Source organism: Carassius auratus, chromosome 6 (genome assembly GCF_003368295.1).
Source record: "Carassius auratus strain Wakin chromosome 6, ASM336829v1, whole genome shotgun sequence".
Classification (NCBI taxonomy): Eukaryota; Metazoa; Chordata; class Actinopteri; order Cypriniformes; family Cyprinidae; genus Carassius; species Carassius auratus.
Window position 1 is genome coordinate 9,451,435 of NC_039248.1, and position 22,190 is coordinate 9,473,624.

At 36.3% G+C, this 22,190-nt stretch overlaps 2 protein-coding genes and 1 long non-coding RNA gene across 4 annotated transcripts; 2 read left to right on the top strand and 1 right to left on the bottom strand.

The window, feature by feature from the left end:
• Positions 1–535: 535 nt before the first annotated feature.
• LOC113095094 (fibroleukin) lies at positions 536–7,211 on the top strand. The gene is made up of 6 exons (XM_026260707.1): positions 536–1,222; positions 2,272–2,458; positions 3,114–3,212; positions 3,345–3,460; positions 4,080–4,342; positions 4,500–7,211. The coding sequence occupies exons 1-6, from the start codon at positions 1,013–1,015 to the stop codon at positions 4,828–4,830; spliced, it is 1,206 nt and encodes a 401-aa protein (XP_026116492.1). The 5' UTR covers positions 536–1,012; the 3' UTR covers positions 4,831–7,211.
• On the bottom strand, positions 4,058–22,174 carry LOC113095105 (uncharacterized). Of its 2 annotated transcripts, none has more exons than XR_003288276.1 (4): positions 20,829–22,174; positions 15,161–15,210; positions 7,879–8,012; positions 4,058–4,193 (listed from the first exon to the last, which is right to left on the bottom strand). It is a non-coding gene; the product is annotated as an uncharacterized LOC113095105 (long non-coding RNA). The 2 variants fall into 2 exon arrangements; XR_003288275.1 differs by having other exon boundaries at positions 20,824–22,174.
• Positions 10,170–15,919, top strand: LOC113095084 (GATA-binding factor 2). The gene is made up of 5 exons (XM_026260700.1): positions 10,170–10,762; positions 11,601–12,134; positions 13,039–13,181; positions 14,731–14,856; positions 15,144–15,919. Exons 1-5 carry the CDS (start codon positions 10,507–10,509, stop codon positions 15,369–15,371), a joined length of 1,287 nt encoding a protein of 428 aa, XP_026116485.1. The 5' UTR covers positions 10,170–10,506; the 3' UTR covers positions 15,372–15,919.
• Positions 22,175–22,190: the final 16 nt, after the last annotated feature.

Consider the following 22,190-nt stretch of genomic DNA (forward strand, 5'->3'; position numbering starts at 1 on the left):
AGTTTTCACATCTTCCAAACCTTGAAGGTTACACATAATAACAGGCCACATGTCCTAAATTCATTACAAATTGTAAACCTATTTCTTTTTCTGCACCCAGATTAATTACACTTTGATGAGGAAATAACCCAACATACACTGATTTTTGATCTGTTTATTACCGACCTACAGGTGAGTCATGCCTCGACTGTAATGCATGTTAGCACATTTACAATTACAAAGCTGTAATAGCCACTTCCTGTTGCACACATCCACACAATGAGCAAACACCTCTCAATAAAATAGGTCTAGCACCTTCCCTTTAGAGACATGGAAAGGTCATCCTATTCAAAAGCAGTTTCTCCTTCTCCTGCCCATGTGTTTATATATATTAGTGTGCGGCTGTCTGTCTTTTAATAAGAGTGTTAAAAGAGGAATTCCTTAAAACTCAATAAACTTCACATACACTCCAAAGAAGACACACACACAGTGAAGAGGTTTAGGTCAAACCTGATGAGGATGTTTATCTTTGTATTTGAATGTGACTGTATGAGAGTGTGTGATTATTTGTAGATTCAAGATGGAGTTGATTGTAAAATTTCATGTGACCAGTTACACGCTGAGTGTTTTCATGTGCATGTAGACATATAAGTACAAGTGTGTGTATTTGTGTGTGTTGGGGGCGGGTGTACTGGTGCATGTCAGACAGAAAAGAGCCGCAGTTATCTAGGAATCTGAGCCAAAAGAGCCTCACAAACAGAAGAGAGCGTGCAGGAGAGCGAGAGGGAGGGATAGAGAAGATCAAATAAAAGAGAAAAACAGCAGAGGAGACTCTGACCAGCACATAGTGAGAAAGATACAATGTGTAGGACTTGATAGACTGCAGATGATACTGATCTGAACACAGGAGTGTGCCTAGAGAAAATCCTATTGAAGATAAGTAGTATAAAGTAGATACCGGTAGAGTAGAGAGAGAATAGACAGGGAACAGGTGCATAATATTTCTTTGGACTCGTGTTACGGCCTGAGCAGCATGTGTGTACGAGTTGTGCCCTTGCTTTTGCTAGGAGCGTACATGATGTGTGTCTGTGTGCTGTGTCAGAGGGACATCCTGGTGGCCGGGCCACCCAACGGCAGATGTGAAGGGAGCTGCAGTGCAACAGCATCACCAACTAAAATACATCACCCTCACTCTCAGGACTCACAAATAAGAAAGACTCCAGTGAACCGCAAAACTGCACAGGTAAGCATTACCTAAACATAATCCTTGGTGACAGATCTGAGAGTGTATTACTGGGCACAAATATCTTTAAGTAACATTTCACAGATTCAACTTAATGGATATATATATATATATATATATATATATATATATATATATATATATATATATATATATATATATACACACACACACACTCACACACTGCATTATTTTTTACTTTTAATAGTTTTTTGTATTTCTGTAAGATCTTTTGTTTTTGTTTTACTACATTAATGAACTATATATACACACATTGCATTATGTTTTACTTTTAATAGTTTTTTTTATTTCTGTAAGATCTTTTGTTTTACTACATTAATGAACTATATATATATATATATATATATATATATATATATATATATATATATATATATATATATATGTGTGTGTGTGTGTGTGTGTGTGTGTGTGTGTGTTTGTGTGCTTGTATGTTTATTTTTATATTTTATTAAAATTAGTATTTATATAGTGTATTGTAAAAAAAAATATATAAGGTTTTCATATGTTGGCACTACACAAATAACACATAAGATTGTGGGTGTATAGTAGTATAATATATATATTGGTATGTTTTATTCAGTCTTGTCTTCATTATTTTCCTGTTGAATTATAATTAATATCTGTTAAATTCAATAGCACATATCCTTAAATATTTTGCATTTAAGACTGCTATATGTAGTTCAAAAATAAGTACTAAGTAGTCATATAATTTATGGGGTTTCTTGAAGCAAACATGTTAATTAAAGCATATTTTTAAAATGATGAGTGCTGGGCCATTACAACTTTTTAGTCACCTTGTTTTTATTTATTTATTACCTATAGAATGAATCCATCAGTCATTTTTTCAAGAGAATATTTAATGAATTGGAAAAAAAATTTTAATAAAAATTTACAAAATGAACAACTATTAGGTTAAAGTGTTAGAATATGGAGAATCTGTATACAATGTAAAATATGATGATTGAGATGCAAGATGCATGTTCTTTTTGTTTTCATGTTTGTGTATGTTTATATGTGTCCTGCAGGTGTCTGATATGTCTGAACGTCTCATCCAGCTTCAGCGCTGTATGCTGCAACATGATTCAGTGGTTGTGAGTCAGGAAGAAGGCTCAGACTCACTGCTAGGCTTTCTGGCTCTCATGGCAGCGGTGCTGACAGAATGTGACCTCCACTGCCATAGTCAGAGACTCAGAGAGATGGCCACCAGACTCGGTCTTTACATACCACAACATATAACTCATTTTACATTTCCTTCTTAAATAAAATGGCATGTCTAGATAAAGCACATTAATGTGATTCCCATGTGTTAACAGACTAAATACACGTGCCCTTCATAATTTATTGATCCTTTCATTCCTGCTGTTCTCTCAATTAAGTTAACACCTAATTTACACTCAGCAAACAGTGGTGTTCTTAGGAATGCAAGAAATCTGACCCTCTCATTACCTTTCTCTAACCTTTGTATAACCTCAAAAACAAACTCTAACCGTCCTGAAATAGTCGACTAGCAAATAATCAAACAAATAATAATTTATTCTTAAAAACACACAAAATGTTTTGCATCAGATACATTCTCTTTGCTTTGCTTTATCTGTAGAAACACTTAAGGGTTTGAGTTAATTTTTAATCATATTGCTTTGTATTTGACAGGAGGTTTTCAGAGACATTATATTTATTTGGGAATATTAGAAAGTAAAATTGGCGATGGTTTGTGCTAGAATTCTGTAAGAACATTTCCATTCTCATTTATTTGGATTTGTTCCAAATAATGATAGGAAATCTAACAGGAATCCTGTAAAAAATAAAATAAAATAATGCATTCCTTTAGAATTTTTTTTGACTAAGAGACATTCTCTCTCTGTCATAGAAAGTTTGGTGGGCAAAAATGGGGAGAAAGACTTGTTGCTGTTGGTGAAGAGTGTCACAGATTCTAAACCTAATGGCCTTAAACCAAGGACTTCTACAGGTGAGCCACACACACAGAGAGAGAGAGAGAGAGCGAGAAAGAGCGAGAGAACAAACAACCCATGTAGTCCAGCAGACTACTAGGATATTTATTGCACAAATGTTCACAGATGTTTTGTTTGGGTCTATACAGCAGTGCCTCCCTCTGCAGGGCTTTACCCTCAAGACTGTCATGAGATCTACCAATTAGGAATCAAAGAGAATGGAATCTACACCATACAACCAGATCCAAAGCGGCCAGCGCTAGAGGTACAAACATTAAATGCACAGAACGTGTACAGCGTATTTAAAAGCTGGAACCAAATAATTGGATTGATATTTTGCAACCTAATACATGTCCAATGTAACTTAAAGGGATAGTTCACTCAAAAATGTAAAGATTTTGAAGATCACTGGTTTGACCAGCCGGCATCATAAAATAAAAACTTTCTTCATTTCAATCCTAATTCTGTTTAAGTTGAAGCACTAAAATGACTAACTGGAAACTTAGACTAAAACTGAAATTAAAATAAATTACACCTAAATAGCAATGTAAAAAAAGCAAAAACAAAATTACTAAAAACATCATCTAAAATTAAATGAAAATAAAAGCTATGAAACCAATTCCAAGTATTAATAAAAACTATAATAGCATATAAATAATACTAAAATAACACTGTGTCCGATTGGAACCCACTGACATTCATTGGATGGATAAAATAATCCCACAGAAACATTTTAAAGCTATTCTGTGTTCTAAAAAAACTCAAGCACCTAGATTGGGATGATGAGTGAATGATGACAGATTTTTTTAAAAGTTCAGGTAGTTTTGGAGGTAACTCTAGGCCTATACTCTATGTGTGTTTTCTTTATGACTTGTCCATTCCAGGCCGTGTGTGACATGGTTTCAGCTGGTGGGGGATGGACGGTGTTCCAGCGCCGGTTTGATGGACAAACTGACTTTAACCGAACCTGGCAGGAGTACCGTGATGGATTCGGCTCCCTGCAGAGAGAGCACTGGTTAGGGAATGCAGTTCTTTATGCACTAACTGCAAGTGGGCATCACATGCTCCGCATCACTCTCCAAGACTGGCACGACCAGACACGTCATGCTAATTATAACAACTTTAAAGTGGCAGGAGAAAACCAGAGGTATATGTACACACACATACTAGTTTCTATTGAAAAACCAGTGTCAAAACAGAGTTTAAATAAACCATGAAATAGTTTGGTTTCTTATTAAGACGCATACATGTTCTTCATAGTTTGGTTTCTTATTAAGACGCATACATGTTCTTCTCTCCATAAGGTTCCGTTTAACTGTTCGAGATTATCATGGAGATGCTGGCAATGCATTCAGTTACAGCAAACAGTACAATCACGATGGCAGAGCTTTCAGTACATATGACCGGGATCATGATCGATACGCTGCTGGTAACTGTGCCCGTTATTATGGTGCAGGCTGGTGGTTTGATTCCTGTTTGGCTGCTAACCTCAATGGACGCTACTATCACGGGCGTTACAGTGGCATCACAGATGGCATCTACTGGGGCACCTGGTATATCCTGACTGACTATCGCACAGGGGAACGATACTCGTTCAAGAGTGTTGAGATGAAAACTAGACCAAGGCGGAGCTAAGAAAAATATTGATATGTAAGCATACTCTTGCACTACATATTTCATTTAAATAATGGCTTGTAATTACATAACCTGCATCTGCCATTATATAGAATTTGAGATTTTTAGATAATAGTTTGATATGAGGACACATTTATAAACATTTATTTTTAAGAAAACTCTTTTACTCTGTGTATATTATCGATTTTCATTTACAGTTGTTTTTTGAGACTCAAACTACTATTCAAACACTTTTCATGCTGCAAATAAGTTTTTTTTTTTAAACAAGGTCTTTATTCAAAGTAAAAAAAAAACTATATTTTAAATGCATGTTATTGATCTTGCTGTGATCCATTATGTGCATGTTTTTCTTAATCTAGTCATTCTTTAGTATGGTTAAGTTTATTAAACAACTCAATAGAATACTTCCCCCAAATCCTTCTGTTGACAAATCTATATAAAGTCCAATATTCTATATACTGTGCAAATTTTAAACCTTCACTTTCGGCTCCTGATCACCCCATCAGTGTTTCTTCTGCGAAAATGACTGGCTGACTGCATTTTATACTTGTAGCTATAATCATTCAAAATGGAGAAAGGTCAAAGTTCAACAGGTCTAAGGTGGCTCTTGTGGTTGTGCTGCACTTACAGTGAAATAAAATCCAAAATTATCCATAGAAAGGTTCTCACTCATCACCTGAAATAAACAAATAGGTTTCATTTGGCTGATCGAAGGCCTTGTTTTATGCTCAGCTCATATGTTCCCAAACACCTTCTCTGTTCAGTCTCCAGGTGAACGGCTGCCATACCAAAACTTTCCTGCCACTGACACATTCCAAGCCATAAATCCTTATCACATCTTTGACTATAAAGGATAACAGTAAACTGTGGACGGATTGGGTTTGGGGTGAAAAAAGCAAAGAGTTTATTTTAAGCAACTGCGGTCAAAGTGTTGAGATTTCAATGCGATGGCATCGTAGCTTACAAAATGTACACAAACAAACTCACATCCACATGGCATGAATAAGACGGACCTCTGATCCCTGATGCTTGAAAGACAGAAAGTCAGTGTGCTATAGAGGGTGAACAGTGGGAGTGTGAATCTGTTGAATCTGCTCCTTTTAGCCATATTCACAAAGAGCTGCCGGTCTGTTCAACCCATTCTCGTATCTATTAATACTCTTTCTCCTATGATCTGCTGACTACCAACCAGATATGATATTTCACATACACTCAATAACATACACATTCAAGCACACAGTCAGGCCGCAGCACACTGCAGTTTAAAGACTGTTTTCATCCATAAAGTTGGATGAGTTTTGTCAGGCCTGTGACTACACAACACAGAGAACATGGGACATCAGAAAGTTATTCTGTCAGGGGTTTGGGGATATTTTTGCTCTTAACAGTCTGTCTGTATCTTATAAGTAGAAATGTAACTTTATTTTGACGTTTTTAAACTATATACAGACCTTGAGAATTTGATGCTCACCCACAAATGTGGATGGCATTGGTACAGGCCTCTTATTTGTGGAAATTCAGTCCATCATATGTCACCTGGTTAGTTTGGCTGGCTAATGAATCAAGTGGATCAAAATCAGAACAAATAAAGTTACTCTCAATGAAGGCTTCTCTGCTCTTCTCATTTCCACCATCAAGATCACTATGGTGAAGCAGAAGCCAGCTCGGCTGTTACCACAGTATCCTGGCTGAGTGCCTGGCTGGTATGATAAGGAGATAAAAGGAGTGATGGGGAGAGAGATAAAGGGAGAGGGAGAGGGAGAGGGGGAACTAACCGTCTGCAGGCAACCAGTCCGGAAACCCAAAGCGGGCAACAGTTACCCAGCACATCCCCTTAAAGCTGAAAACACTCATGCACGCATACACTTACTCTCTTACCACACATTTTTGCATACTGCTCAAAGTAGAGAAAAGCTTCTGTGCATTTGTCCTCAAGAAACTTTCAACATCTAGACATTTGTTTCAAAAGCAGACCTTTTTAAAGTTGAAAAGCCACTTAATCTGATGTAATCATTATATTGAATTTTCATCATCTAAATAAGATGACATAAATCTGTATTTGTCATTACTCATGCTAATCAGGCAGGTTAATTGGAAAACAGGGCCCGAAGTACTGAAGGAGGCTGCGTGTTGAGCATGTTGTCTTGGTTCAATCTATGGTTCAGAAAGGCGAAAATGACCAGAAGATGGCAGCTTTGAGTTAAAAATGACTGAAAATCTGGTCACCAGCCCTTTGGTTAGATTGAAGTATGTTAAAGGTGCTCAGTGCCATCTCAGTAGATTCTTAATAGAATTTCATTATAACTAAACATAATGGGAACAATTACTGCTAATTATCACCTAATTCAAATATGAATACAAATATAGCCTGAAATCCAAGAGTAGAAATCCATCGCTTTTTTCCTTACTCTTTCCTTTCATATTAATTTTGTCCTACTGCCATGCACTTACATAACCAAAACAAACTAATACATTTAATATGGCACAACACTAATACATAGCAGTGACTTGTGAACTGTGTTATTGTGAACTGTCACTTTTACATTTTAAGAAATCTAATTTAACCAGAGACCTATTATTACTGATTTAAACATTATTTTAATGTCAGAATAAAGTTGTAATGTGACATAAGTTTTGAAATATATAATAACTTGAACAGGAAACTCCATGCTAGGGCTTCCCAATTAGTAATAAAAAGATACTGGAATCTAGCTTTGGCTAATTCACCTTCATTGGGCCTTTAAGGCGAACTACTAACTTACTAGCATCACAAAATACACCAGACTCCATCTCTAAAAGTTTTCATACAGGTATATATTCTTAGCATATTTACAATTCATAATTTAAGATCAAAGTACGATAATTTTGAAAGTATCATTGCTGAAATCTGAAGAATCAGCTCTAATATGTGTGTGATGTTGCTCTGGTAGTTTTTTGCACAGAGTGGATTAGAGGCTAAACTTTTTTTGTGAGTGACATGAAATTAATTGCTGGCTTAGCACTTAATGAATAATACACGTGAGTAAAGGCAAGTGTCCGTTACAGCACCTGTCCATCTGTCTGAAGAGGGATGTGCATATGTATGACACACAGATTGCGGTGCACCAGCGCTCCGTTTCATACCGGAATTCAGCCAGCAGCCCTGTATCCTGATGTGGTGAAAACCAGGCCTGCAAGGCATTCTGGGTATGGGAGGGGGAGAGGGTTATTCACACTACAACATCTTCACACACTATCATTCACAAACAGATGCACAATATGTACACACACACACACACACACACACACACATTTGTGTCCTTATGATATCCACATTATCCAATTCAGGGCAAAAGTGGTTTCAGATATCATTCATTTCACAATCTTGCCAAAAAAGTAAATATCACAATAAAAAATGAATCTATTTCATAATTATAGTCCTTAAATAACTGTGACCTGATTATATATATGTGTAAATCTGTATATTATTTCTTAGCAGAATAAAGAGTATAAACAATTGCAGATGTGATTTGTAAAACATTTACATACAGGTCTGGCTTTAAAAAAACAAAACACTCATAATCTCAGTGAAAGTAAAATCTTTTATGACTGTGGATACATTGTGGGCAGTTTAATATTCCTTTCTGGTCTTTTGCCTGAGAAAGGGAAAAGATGACTGACAGATTGTTACTGCAGTGTGCTGTTAATACTGCCTTTCTGATACTCTTTTGCGGAGGAAATGATAAGGCAATTAAGGGATCATAGGCTACACTGTTCAGCTTACACTGTCAAGCAGAGAGAGAGAAAGTGAGAGTGAGAGGAGGGCAGAGAGAATGAGAGAGAGAGCTCCAGGTTAAAATGTTTATCATACAGGTTTCATGAAATCTTAAGATTTGATTTCAAACTGCTCCATCAGATACAGAAGGAACACAACAAAAGACTGCACAATGGAGCACTTGGTCATCCTAGTGAGCTGACTCCATAATATACATACTGGAAATTATTCAAGGCAATGCAAGTTTATTTACACAATGGTAATTCAAAGTGCTTTACATAAAATAAAAGAAAATAATAAAAGAAATCAGTGCTGTTCTTTACCCTCTTGAGCCTTTTGATTACTTAAAATCTGAAGCATGAGAGGAAGGATTGTTTTCTTTACAGAAAACATCCAAACCAAATTAAAATGCAGTTTATGTGATAAATGTATTTCTTTCAGTCACCTTTTGGTCAAGGTACAATAAATACATAAGGACGAAAGTATAATTTCATGTAATACTTTAAAGTAAATGAATGTCTCGTTTACCATTTGTTGTGTGATATGGATGACACATTACATGACGGAACTAACAAACGTCTAAATTAACTGTTTTTTCTTTTGGTTTAATCTTAATCTTTAATCACATACAGTACATAATATGAATATATAGCACACCACTTCATTTACAGATCGATTTATGTAAAATTTACGTACCAAATGACTGCAGTTGTCTACTTTTGAATGGCAACGTCAGGCTCTTTGAAGGAATTCACCGCTCCCTCTCTCTCTCTCTCTTTCATTCACCTTGCCTGACTTTCTTTTCCTCTCTCTCTAATCAAAGTGATGAAAAGATCTTACGAGAGTCGGGTTAGGTGGTCAGCGGTTTCGTGTTGTCATTGACTGCGCACGAGACATATCTGCCGAGACAGACAATACGCGCACACTGGCCAGAAACATATTCCCTGAATTATTAAAGATCAGAAGTCGATGGAAGACGTTGCATTGCATTGCTTCGTATAGAGGGAAAAAAATTATACTCACCTCACCTAGAGCATGCGCAGGTTTCTCCAGGCGCTACATCACTTTCATAAACTCTGATTTAATGTTCTTAAGAACTGCAACCAGTTTCAATGGCAACACAATACGGTCTGTATTATTTGATATATAGTTTTCAGAGAATTCATATAAATGTAGGCCTAAATACAAATTTTATACTAATACTATAAATGTGTACAAATTATATTTTTTTCTTCATTTTAACTATGTGTTACCAATCAATGACTTATTACCCATTCTCGCGAAGCTATGGATGCTGCTGTGTGAAATGTGCAATAACTAGCAGCGCAGACCTGCAGCGAAAGGCATAAAGAGACGCAAATTTGAGGCAAATTTGAGTTTCAGGTGTCAAGCTGGGAAAAAAGGCCAATTCTAATTGGCTAGAAAATCATTTACGCTGAAGGAGGAGTCCGCCCTCGGCCTCTGCCTCATATACAACTCTTTTACAAACAGATTTTTTACTAGTCGCTAGTGTGACTACCTGTGGCGATCATCCTTATCTTCACGGGCACGAGTAGGTCCTTTTTGAGCCCTAGGCGCGTTCTTGCACTATTTTTTCAGTCTCTACTTCAAACGCACAGGATTTGGTTTCGAACATTATCTGAGGATATACCTCAGTGGACACCAGCAGATGCAGCTTGGGTACTCAACTGTGGTGGCATTTTTGTGATCTTTGCACGCGCGACAGACGCAACTCATGACTTAATAGGCTATTCATTAGGCTTAGGCACTCATAAGCGGACTTAATATTTCAGGCTTATATTTAAGACATTAAAGTAAACAACACTCACTGGATAAACTTGGAATAATTTTTATTTTTTCAAGTAAAGTGTTTTTTCACCGCTCACGAAAACGTGCATCCCTGTACGGGAGAGCATCTACAGATGATGGAGCTCCCTGCGGAGCCCCGGTGGATGATGCATGCCCATCATTCAGCCTTAATGGGTACCTCAGACTCGGTGTCTCCGCACACTGGTTTAGGACATCATGCGGGATATATGGAGACAGGTACCCCATTATTACCACCAGACGAGGTGGATGTATTTCTCAGTCATTTGGACTCTCAAGGAAACCCCTATTATCACACACACGGGTCCCACTCTCATACTCGTGCACGAATGTCTTACAGTCAAACGCATGGTGAGTAGGCCTGGAGCTCTGTCATTTTTTTCTTAATTACTATTATTAGTTTTTTGTTGTCAGTGTAACGTTACAATTTTAAGATCGAAGGATATGCTTTTTTTTACTGAATCACTTTTTTCTTCCCATTCTAATCAGATCCATGCTTAAGATGATTTTATAGGTCTATTCCAATAGAAATTTACTTTTATTTTCATTCAGTAATGTGGTAGTGTATGTATGGTAATTCTGTGATATCAGTTTCAATGAACACAAGCTCAAATTCATTTTGAATAAACTGGACTGGAGTAAACTATAGGTTACATATAGCTACTTATATATAAGTTATATATACTTATAAGTAGTACAAATTAAATATACAACGATTATTATTTTAATATTGCACATTTGAATGTGTGATATAATATCATATTAATAGACTGTATAAGATTAAGCTATATTAATGTCTGTTTTAACTAATTTATACATTCGAAAAGTAGGTATATTAAAGAAACAAAACCATGACGCGTTTTTAATCAAATTCGTTTCGCGGAAATTAAAATAACTTGTGACATCGAGGAAAATAATTACGATTGTTCCAAATATTTTGAGATATTTATTCTAATTCAGTTGTAATCATTTTGCTTTTCCAATCTGGCCTCCCACAACAAGCTTTAATTTGTCAATCACTTTTGATAGTTGCGATTTAAAACATTTTCGAGTTTCCTCATTTGGATTGCGTATTAGGCTATCCATCTACTTTTTAACTAGTGTTTTCTACTCTGTGGATAAAAACAAATAGAATCGCAATTGACTTTTAACTATGCACGTGTATATATTTTTTATTTCCTTCTGGCAGCACGGCTTACGGGTGGCTCAATGTGTCGACCTCACCTCATCCACACTCAGGGTCTCTCTCTGGAAAACAGCAAATCGACTTTCTCGGCTGCGCAGCACCACAGCACATGGGCCGTCAGCCACCTGGGCAAAGCGGTTCTTCATTCAGCAGCCGACAACACAAACCCCCTGTACACCGGCACCGGTACGCCTGGCCCAGCTTCGATGCCTTGCCTGTCAATGACTCAACACTGCAGCCCTCAGCTCTACTGCCTGCCCCCCACTCCACCCAAAGATGCGTCCCCTGACCCTGCTTGTTCTTCTGTGAGGAACACTGGGAAGTTCCATCTGCATCTTGTCGACGGGATGAAGATGGAGTGCTCCAGTCAAATCCGTGGCAATCTGGCACAAACTACAACTATGCCTTCATATTCTGATTACGCTCTATCTGGAGCGCACGAGTACCCGAGCAGTGTGTTTCATTCCAGAGGTCTGCTCGGGAGCTGCGCGAGCAACATGACGTCAAAATGCAAAAGCAAAAGCCGCGCTTTCTCAGGTAAAGTTGAGTTCCTAGTTCAAATCAACAGTGGAATTTACATGAGGTTAAATATCTAGACCAACTTTAAACATCCGGTAAATGATCTAAACAAAGTGTTCATGTAATAGTATCGTTTCAGTAGCCTAACGAACGAATGCTTTATTTTATAATAATTTTCTATGGCGCAGTACGCTTTGGTATGGCTATATAAATTATAAATACATGGATACTGTCATGTGTTGCCATAACTTTGTTGCAACAGGCACAGTTTGCATCCAGAGCATCTGGATTGAAATAAAGGAAAATGCACTTTATCAGAATAATAGCTAAATACATATACAATGTTAATATCTATACATATTCTGTATAATCTGATATAGGTCACAGATTATTTTTTATATTTAATAAAATATATGCAGAACCAATTTGAATTAGTTTTATTTCTGCTTTTTGGCACATTAGTAATAATTTGATTAAAAACTATTTGCATTATTAGTATTTTTTTATTAATTTATTTTAGAATAATAATAACACAATTACTGTGTTGTATTATTTAGGGATGTTTTGGGCATGTGAAATGGTTCCTCTTAACACACTTCTAATTTGAAAAGTAATGGCTGTAATGCAAAAAAGTTATATATTTATTTCAATTAATGCAGTCAGTGCATTAAAGTTAGTTGTTTTACTTTTGAATACCATTGCCTCCTTTTGGGTGTTATTCATTAGATCCCTCATTTGGTCACTTAGGCACAGTCGTAAGGACCAATATCCCAAAAGTGTAAAAGTGTGATTATCTGTAAAACAAATATCAAATTGGTTATTTATCTCTGCATATAATAAATGTCAGCATGAATAAGTTATGTTTTCTATTCCCTCTCTCCTCATTTTACACATTTCTTTTGTGCCTAATTTGTGCCTGAAGGGCGTGAATGTGTGAACTGTGGAGCTACATCAACTCCTCTGTGGCGGAGAGATGGAACGGGTCATTATCTCTGTAATGCATGTGGACTCTATCACAAGATGAATGGCCAGAACCGACCACTCATCAGACCTAAGCGCCGACTGGTAAGTGCCACACACATAAACACCTTCAAATAAACACAGTTCAAGTTTGAGTTTAGAATCTTTCTGTATAATGAATATTCTGTATAAATATATTTTCTTAAAGTCATTGCAAATGTTAACGAAAAATAAAACAGCTGCTGTGGAACTCTAGAGAGTATTGACACTTCAGGAAACCTGTCATATGTTGTAGTGTTTCATTTTCTGTAATACTGTGCCCATGTAATGCACTACAGAGAAAGTTTACAGACAAAGAAGGAGAGAAAAAGACTGAAAAGCATTTTAGTCTCGGTGTGTGTAATGGACCACTGAGTTTCCATGGCCCTATTGACAGGTTTAAATAGCAAGTAATGAATTGGGATTCAGTGTAAATTTAACTAGAAATCAGATACTACTTGTATTCCTGGCAGGCCTATCATTTTACCTCATTTTGTGTATTCCATGGTTGTAACATAAATTCCTGACCACCAAATATATGTGTATGCTGAAGAATTTCATGATTTTAAATATAAGATGAAAAGTGTCACTGTTCGACCGTTTGTGATTTCACATTCATGAAAGTCCAGTGTTAAGCACAGAGCAGCTGCAGAACTACCGTCACTGAAGGGAAATGTAATAAATCAGCTTGAAAGTGACTGCATCTGTGTTTTTTGTGTGACCCTCCATTTAGAGCATATTAGCTGTAAATTAGGCTGACTAGCTTGGGGTCTTATTCTTTTGTCAGTGTGTGACGAGTGCTTCTGCATCAGCTACAGGTCGTATATTTGAAGAGCGCCTGCAGAGACAGCTCGGTCCATTTGTTTCCTTGGCAGGATGTCTGCCCGGTACCGATAACTTTGTGAGACCCAAAATGCTTCCTTTTTGTGGTTGTTTTCTTGCAGTATTTTCTTTTGGCATGTTGAGAATCTACAATTTCTGTATAGTTATGTGAATTTATGGCATTTAAGGTTGTACTTCTGTATGACATGAGAGTTTGTGAGTCGAGCTAAAGTTAAGATTCTGAAGTATCAGCATCATCCTGTTTCTTTTCTTTATTTCTTAATAAAGTTAGCTGTTTTTCTTTATCATTTTAGTGTGGTTTTAGTAGTATTTTCTTGCCTTTTAAAGTCATTAATTAAAAATAATATTTTTATAATGCTTCATTCAGTTTGTTAAAATGGCTCATAGAGTGTTGGGAAATGAATATTTTTAAGACAGACCAGTATATATCTTAAGACAACACTGTATTGGTGTGTCAGTTGTGTCATTAATATTAATGTAATGTTGTTACAAATATAAAGGAACATTTTCTCTGTATCTCTATCAGCCAGTCTATGTCCAAAAGAAAAGGACAGAGTGCTATGCTCTTCTACATTTACTGACATTCCACACAGGATTCGGACCAGCAATTTTCATATTTTGCATAGCTTCAGGCTTTGCTAATTGGGCAATTATTATTATTATTTTTTTTTGTCTTTCCTGTTCAACTCAAGCTTTATTTTTTCCTCATTGCTCAGTTACTTCCCATCAACCAGATGTTTACACATTTCTTTTTATGTTTGTTATGTTGCAGTCAGCATCTAGAAGAGCAGGCACCTGTTGTGCCAACTGCCAGACTGGGACCACTACACTTTGGAGACGTAATGCCAATGGAGAACCCGTATGCAATGCTTGTGGTCTGTACTACAAACTACACAATGTGAGTAAATGTTTACGTGTCTAGATTTACCACAACACTTATATACAGACAACACCAAAATGAAGGACAAAATCACATTTCACATTTCTGCTTGCACATTTCTGTGTGTTTAATTTCCACTTGTAAGGGGTTTATATCTAATGTTTGCATTAAATAATGATCTAGTTTGCACCTAAAATGGGTTCTTTTTAATGTTGAATATACTTGCTGTCCATTTTTAAAACATTAAATAGCATAATTATTGTATAAATGGTTTATAGTGTGTATGTCTTTGTTTGCGAATTCAGGTGAATCGTCCACTTACTATGAAGAAAGATGGGATCCAGACACGCAATAGAAAAATGTCAGGCAAACCTAAGAAGAGAAGAGGAGAACATTTTCAGCAATTTGACAGTTGTGTGCATGAGAAATCATCCACCTTCATTCCCAACATTCCCCACCCCTTCAATATGACCCAACCAATCCAATTACATCCTGCATTCAGTCACAGCAGCTTAGTCACTGCTATAGGCTGAGAGCCACTTGTAGAAGATAACATACTTAATGAACACTTTAACTACATTTTTCAGTTTTAATGTTCGAGTCAAGGACATTTTATTAATGTTTCAGACTTTTGTTCAAATGTTCATTATGCAAATCTCAAAATTCTATTCATTCTTGATTTAAAAGTTGCACTTTATTTTGTAGATTTCTGAAAAGTGATTTAAACCAACCCAGAATCCAACTCTAGGATACCAAGAGTTTGATTGATTTGCCAGCTTTTCACAAATAATAAATATCCCCTATTTATTCAAATATAATCACAAGTACAAAAATGATAATGTCTGTTTACGTCATCTATAGCATTGCACTGTATCTTATGTAACTGTGAAGTATAAAGGAGAAGCCCTGTATTTTAAAAGTCATAATATAAACCAAATATTAAGGACTGTCCCTAAACCATTTTTAATTATCTAACCATTTCTTTAATTTATTTTGTCTTTGTTCTTATTTTCAAGCTTTATATATGAACTATAGTATCAACAGCAATAGTATCAATTCATATTTTCTGTACACACATGCATTCATACATAACACTTTTTTTTTTTTTACTGTGTACTCATTTTAAATTTTAGTTAATAAATGATTTAAACAGATTTTTTTTTGAGAGTTCTTGCCTTATTTGTAAAAAAAATAAAAAAACTATCAAACTGAGACATAAAAAACAATCCAAAAGTGTGGCCTTAAACTCCTGTGTGCTTGCAAACACTACTGACATACTGACTGGACTCAAACAGTGAGTGAAGAGCAGGCCTCTAGAGAGACAAGAGGAAATGGAGAGATGAGATAAAGATGAAAGAGCAGAGAAAGTCTTCAGGGTTTGTTTTTAGGAGACCTGGAAAAGACACATCATTACTATCCCTGCTACTTTATCAGTTGTGTCCAGTGCTTAGATTCCAATAAGTTACAAGAGTATGCACAGCTTATTATACATAGTGGATTATTTAAAATACATGTTAATCCACATGACTGGGAGGGTGCAATACATGACAAGACCAGAAGCTATTGCTTGATTGTATGAACTATAATTCATTACACTAACTGTAACATCATATAAAACAAGATAAGTGAAGCACATATACATTATTTTTACAATGTTGCAAGTAAAATAATAAATATGGTGTAAGAGATCTTCGAGATCTAGATCTAGGCCAGAGTAAATACCCATGGGATATGAGTTTATATCTAAAAAAGATTCTATCTCTGATTCCTCAGTTGTATTGAAACACTATCCTGTATTTCTATATCTAATCACTAAATCAAAATTCAGAATTGCCATTTTAGGAATAAAAAATATTTTCAAATATATTAAAATGGAAAAATAATTTAGAATTGTACAATCTTTTGATCAAATAAATGCAACTTTTGAACACTAGTGTATATATAGCATATTTTTACTGTATTTATATGTTAACAACATGCATTCAATCTGACGTAAGATGTAGCTGTTTGCAAACATTCAGTCCGAAAACTGGGACACAACAGAGCCCTCCCATGTGACAGGCCAACCTGCATTCAACCCCTTTCAATCCGTCTTTTCTTCTGTATAGCAGGTAAATTAATTCATCCTCTGTCTCAGAACAATCACTTATTTTAAATGACAAACTAACTGTGAGCGCTCAGTTCCCCTCTCCAGGGACAGTTTGTGTGGTGTGGGAGTATGTATGTGTATTACTGCCATCCTCCTGGAACATAATAACAGATCTGCTTACTTCTCTTTCCCTCCTCTCTTTCTCCACTTTTATTTTCCCTGTCCTAGTGGTTTTGTCCTAAGAGAAACCTTAGAGGCAGGAAAGTAGGCCGGAGGCAGGAGGGGAGTCTAAGTACACTGTTATAAGTTCTCTGGCTCAATAACAGTAAATATACAGACATACTTGTACAATAAAAAGAGGTTATGATCAAATGACGGCACATATTGGAGGTCTGAACTCAATACAGAACATCTTATCTAAATTAATTAAACTTAAACTGCAGATGTTCACGTCTAATGAAATACATTTTAAACTGAAATGAAGAAATAATATAAAAGCTGTGTATTTAAATTAAATTTTTATATACATTTAAATAGCATTTCGAAAATTAAAATGTTAATTTTAAACAAATTTATTTGCTGCAAAATTCAGTCAATAACCTAATTCACAAGCAAAATATTCTAGCAAACCTCTACGGAGATTTTGTGCCAGAAGATTACAGAAAGAAAGTTGATTTTCTTAAAGAGAAACTCTGTAATAAAAAAGAATGGTGAATAAACATGAAGCCAGTGAAAAACATGAAGCCATGAGAAAGTTAAGTTGAAATGCATAGACAAAGAGTCTGTATAAAGAAGGATATATGGCAAAAATATGTAAAAAAAAAAAAAGAGCTGGCCAGCTAAAGATTTAAGATAAGTTGGCTGAAAGACAATTATTTCTAACATATGAAGAAAGAAAGAAAGATGATACACATTTATAAAATCTATGATATTCTTGAGAAACCAAATCACACACAAGGAAAATCTGGACACACATTTTGGACAACACAAAGCCGGCTCTTTCAGTGAGCTGCTATTGTGTTTTTATTGTTGTGATTGAATAAACCTGAAGGCATATGGATATAATAGGACTCACATTGCTACAGTAATCTGAGAGATATATTGTGTGACAGTTAGGTCATTAGAACCTCAACTGTAATTAGTAAACATATATAAAAAAAAAAAAACACACTATACACCCTGCACACATGCTACACTTGTATTATATAGTATATATGTGCAGATCCAGACGTTGCATATGTGAAAAATGTGTAAGGACGGCAAAGGGGTTTAAATAGAGAGGTTGACAGATGTTCTGCTCCATTATTATTGTAATGTACTGATGTTATCAAACTAATTCAAACCATTAAACAGAACACTTTTCTTTGGACTATGGAACCACCATGTCAAAAGCCTCTATACATCCATAAACACTCTCCACACACGATGTTTTATCCTCTTTTTTCCCATCCCACACTTTCGTTCAGATAACTGTTTGTTTAGAGACCATTTCTAATTTAATAGTTGTAATCTAATAGCTGGCTGTTTATCGTTCAAAGATAAGATGGAGGGCCTGCTAATTTTATTAGTGTCTTCAGTAAGGGATTTGGGAGGCTTTTAACGCCGTTCTAATTGGTCCAATGAGTCGGACACTGGATGGGTGTAACCAGAATGGTTCAAAACAGAATGACCTCTTTTACTTCCTTTCTTACGGTCTAGCAATTCATATTGAAGTGTCTGTCACTTGTGTCAACAAATTGATCAGAAAACATAAAATGACAGTTTGATGCACTCCTAAACAATTGCATGCCAACCTTAAAGGGCAAAGGTTGCAATCTTTAAACTTTAACGCTTATTGGCGGCACATGTCTAAAGCAATGACTTTTGCATCTACCAGATTAGCTGGACTCATACTCTAATACTCTAATGTATCAGTCTTAAAAGTGTATTTTAAGACTCATATGCATCAAATGATCTAGCCGGTGTCCTGCAGTGTTTAGTTCCAACTTGCCTCAACACAGCTGGTGGGAAGTTTTTAGTATGCCTATGAGAGCTTGATTAGACAAGATAAACACATAGGAAACACTCAAAATACCTGTGTGACAAAGTTAAATTCTTCAGTAGACAGTGACAATCCTGCTGACCTGGAAGAAAAGTGCAGAACAAAGAAAAGGAAAACAAGAGAAGGGGAGGTGTGGGATAAAGGTTGTATGAAGATAAAGGCCCAAACAAAGCAAACATAAAGAATAGGTGAGAGAGAACAAAGGGTTGACAGAGATAAAGTGCATTAAATAAAGAATGGAAAGTGGGATAATGGACTGGAACAAAGCACCCTTTTGAATGAGTGTTACATGACTTTGTTTTTTGTGGATGTGGACCTATACTATAAGAGTGTTACTTTATGACTCTGTGAAGACAACATTCTTCAGCACACAGGGAAACATGATATAAATGTGTGTGGGTAAAAACTAAGTTTACAATATCTCTGCCTCAAATCACTTCCATTGCGGGCTTTAATAAGACCTAAATAAAATAAGATGTCATTTAATTCCTGCGAAAGTGTTGAATCAAAAAAAAAAAAAAAAGGGATTGCTCTATCTGTTCAAGTAGCTTGTGTGAGTGCATGAAAATTATAAGTCTGTAAAATACACTTAACTTTTGATTAACTCAAGACTTCAGGAGATCTATGAAATGCAGGGGCACTAGTTTATGTGTAGCTAAAAGCTCAGTTAAGGGAAATTATGTGATTAGTAGTAAAGAGGGCTCTGTACTCTCTGTGCTGGGTTGTGACAGGAAGGGCATCCGGCGTAAAACGTGCAAAATCAGCTGTGTGGATCACTCCACAGTGGCAACCCCTGATAAGAAGAATAATAAGCTTGAAGAGAAAGAGAGAGTAGTAAAGAGGTCTCTAGCAGTAACCCATTGATTTATAGAAGGATTGATGTTTTTTGCTTAAGGGATTGATTCATTGAGAGCTCTATGTAGAAAACGACTGATGCATTTTGACAACTGTGTGCCATTACAAATCAAGACTAAACACGATGATTGTCAAGGCTTGCATGTCCATGATGCACTTACATCATCAAAAAGTAAAACACTAAAAATAGACAAACCATACATAATTGCCATAATTAGACAAAAAAATTCAAGCAAATAATATATAATATAATATATTTATATGAATTATGAATGATTTACAATATGAAAGAAGAAAGAAAGTCGTGACATTTGCCAGGTATGGTAGCCCATACTCAGAATTGGTGCTCTGCATTTAACCCATCCAAGTGCACACATACAACAGTGAGAAGTGAACACATCTGGAGCAGTGGGCAGCTATAGATACAGTGCACGGGGAGCAACTGGGCGTTCAGTGCCTGGCTCAAGGGTTTTGAGGGTGGAAGAGAGCGCTGCTCATTCACTCCCTCCCACCAACAACTCCTGCCAGCTCCGAGAGTCGAACCAGACAAGTGACCTTCTGTGAACTAGTCCGGCTCTCTAACCATTAGGCCACAGCTGCCCCCAAATATGGTGAATTCAGGTAAATTAGGACAGTTCTGGGATTGAAATGACTGGGAAAATTGTCTAGATCACCCTAACACTACAATATATAACCACACCTAACCCAAAACTTGATGATTTTATAATATTGTAAATGTTATATTTAACTAAATATAACATGTTATATAATGACTGGTCAGTTGGGCAATATGAAGACAACACTTTGAATTTTTCTTAATTTTCTACAAAACCTGAGTTGCTTGCCCGCACAAAACATGATTACTGTCGTGTTGCTGTTGTGTGCTGGGTTTCTAGGGCGTTACTAGGTGGTAACTAGTTGGTTACTTACAGGTTTTAATTATAAATGGTTAATCTCTAGAAACACTAACGTTAGAAAACGTAGAGAAGTAATAGCTCACCTCACCTCTGCTACGCTTCACCGTTTGTGGTTTCCAGATGCACAAATCCGTCGCACAAATACTGAATGTGTAACGAGTAACGTACCGGAGTAACATGCAGTAGCTTCGTTTTTTATTTATATTTAAAAAAAAGAAAAGAAAGAAAGACAGAAAAAAACGTTGAAAATGAATACAACTGGACTGACTCTGGGGATACTAATGCCCTCTACATGTGAGCCAGTGGTACTGCAGTGTCCACATTGGACACGAAAAAAGCGCGTTTTTAGAAGGCACAGAAAATACTCTGTAAGGAGACAATCCATGAGATCAAAGAAAATAATTAAAAACGTATAAACACACAAATGCCAACTGCCCGTGCTGATGAAGCCGATAATGTTAAACACCGAGCGTGACTTCACCCCTCTTTGGGTTCACCTCAAGATCAGTGCAGGTCCTGGGTCAGGAAGGAGACAATCTGCAGCTTCTACCTCATGGGAGAGTTTATGTTTTGATTTCCTTTTTTCTCTGTTCCCTTTTTCAGTCCCTCTTCTCCCCTCTCTTTAAATTTATGAATTTTAAACAGGCACTCTGAAAGACCTTTCTGATGAAGGACCCTGATTAGAGAGGTTAACAGACTCAAGCTGTCATATCAAAGGCTTGTACATGCATGGGCTCACACACAAAATAAAAGACTGAGATTCCTATCTGAGTCACTGAAGGGAAAAGGACAGTAAAAGACTGTGTGTGTTGTGTTTAAAGATCTCGAGTCAATGTCACAAACACAGAGCAGACCGAACATGGCATGAAAGCCATGTTGTGTTAGACTCACACACAGTTCTAATGCCTGCAGCATTTAACTGAGTGTTGTCTCTTTCCTGCTGTGATTAATCAGAGTAAATTGCTTCATTAATATTAATACACACAGTAAAACAAACGCATACAATGAACTTCTGATCTGTATAAAGGAGAAATGAGCACTCAATCAATCAGCAGACTGCATCAAGCTATTTTTATGGCATCTCCGCTCAAAAGTTTGGGGTCAGTAAAAATGTAATGTTGCTCGAGACCTGTATTATTCTCTTTTTTTCTGTGCAACACTACACATTTAGAGATTCCTTATGATGTTAAGTCAAAGCGGAGTAGTCAAAGGTTCCATTCAAACATATAAAAAAAACTTGAATGTCAGTTAACTCAACACATCTTTCTTTTAGAGTAATGTGATACTGTAAATTAGTCCATGACAGCACATTTGCTAGTCAAAAAAAAGAGTGCGTAAGCGAAGGAGTGATAGGCAGTTACCGATGTATGCACTTCTTAAAGTCCAGTTAATGGCAATAATACAAAAAAAAAAAGACAAATAAAGGCTTTGTTTTTACATGTGGTTTTTT

Excerpts from the sequence above, each read along its gene's own strand:
- LOC113095094 (XM_026260707.1), top strand. The coding sequence starts at position 1,013 with ATGTGTGTACGAGTTGTGCCCTTGCTTTTGCTAGGAGCGTACATGATG. Across the intron at positions 1,223-2,271 it reads TGAACCGCAAAACTGCACAG|GTGTCTGATATGTCTGAACG; the intron begins GTAAGCATTACC and ends TGTGTCCTGCAG. Across the intron at positions 3,461-4,079 it reads CAAAGCGGCCAGCGCTAGAG|GCCGTGTGTGACATGGTTTC; the intron begins GTACAAACATTA and ends TGTCCATTCCAG.
- LOC113095084 (XM_026260700.1), top strand. The coding sequence starts at position 10,507 with ATGATGGAGCTCCCTGCGGAGCCCCGGTGGATGATGCATGCCCATCAT. Across the intron at positions 10,763-11,600 it reads GTCTTACAGTCAAACGCATG|CACGGCTTACGGGTGGCTCA; the intron begins GTGAGTAGGCCT and ends TCCTTCTGGCAG. Across the intron at positions 12,135-13,038 it reads CAAAAGCCGCGCTTTCTCAG|GGCGTGAATGTGTGAACTGT; the intron begins GTAAAGTTGAGT and ends TTGTGCCTGAAG.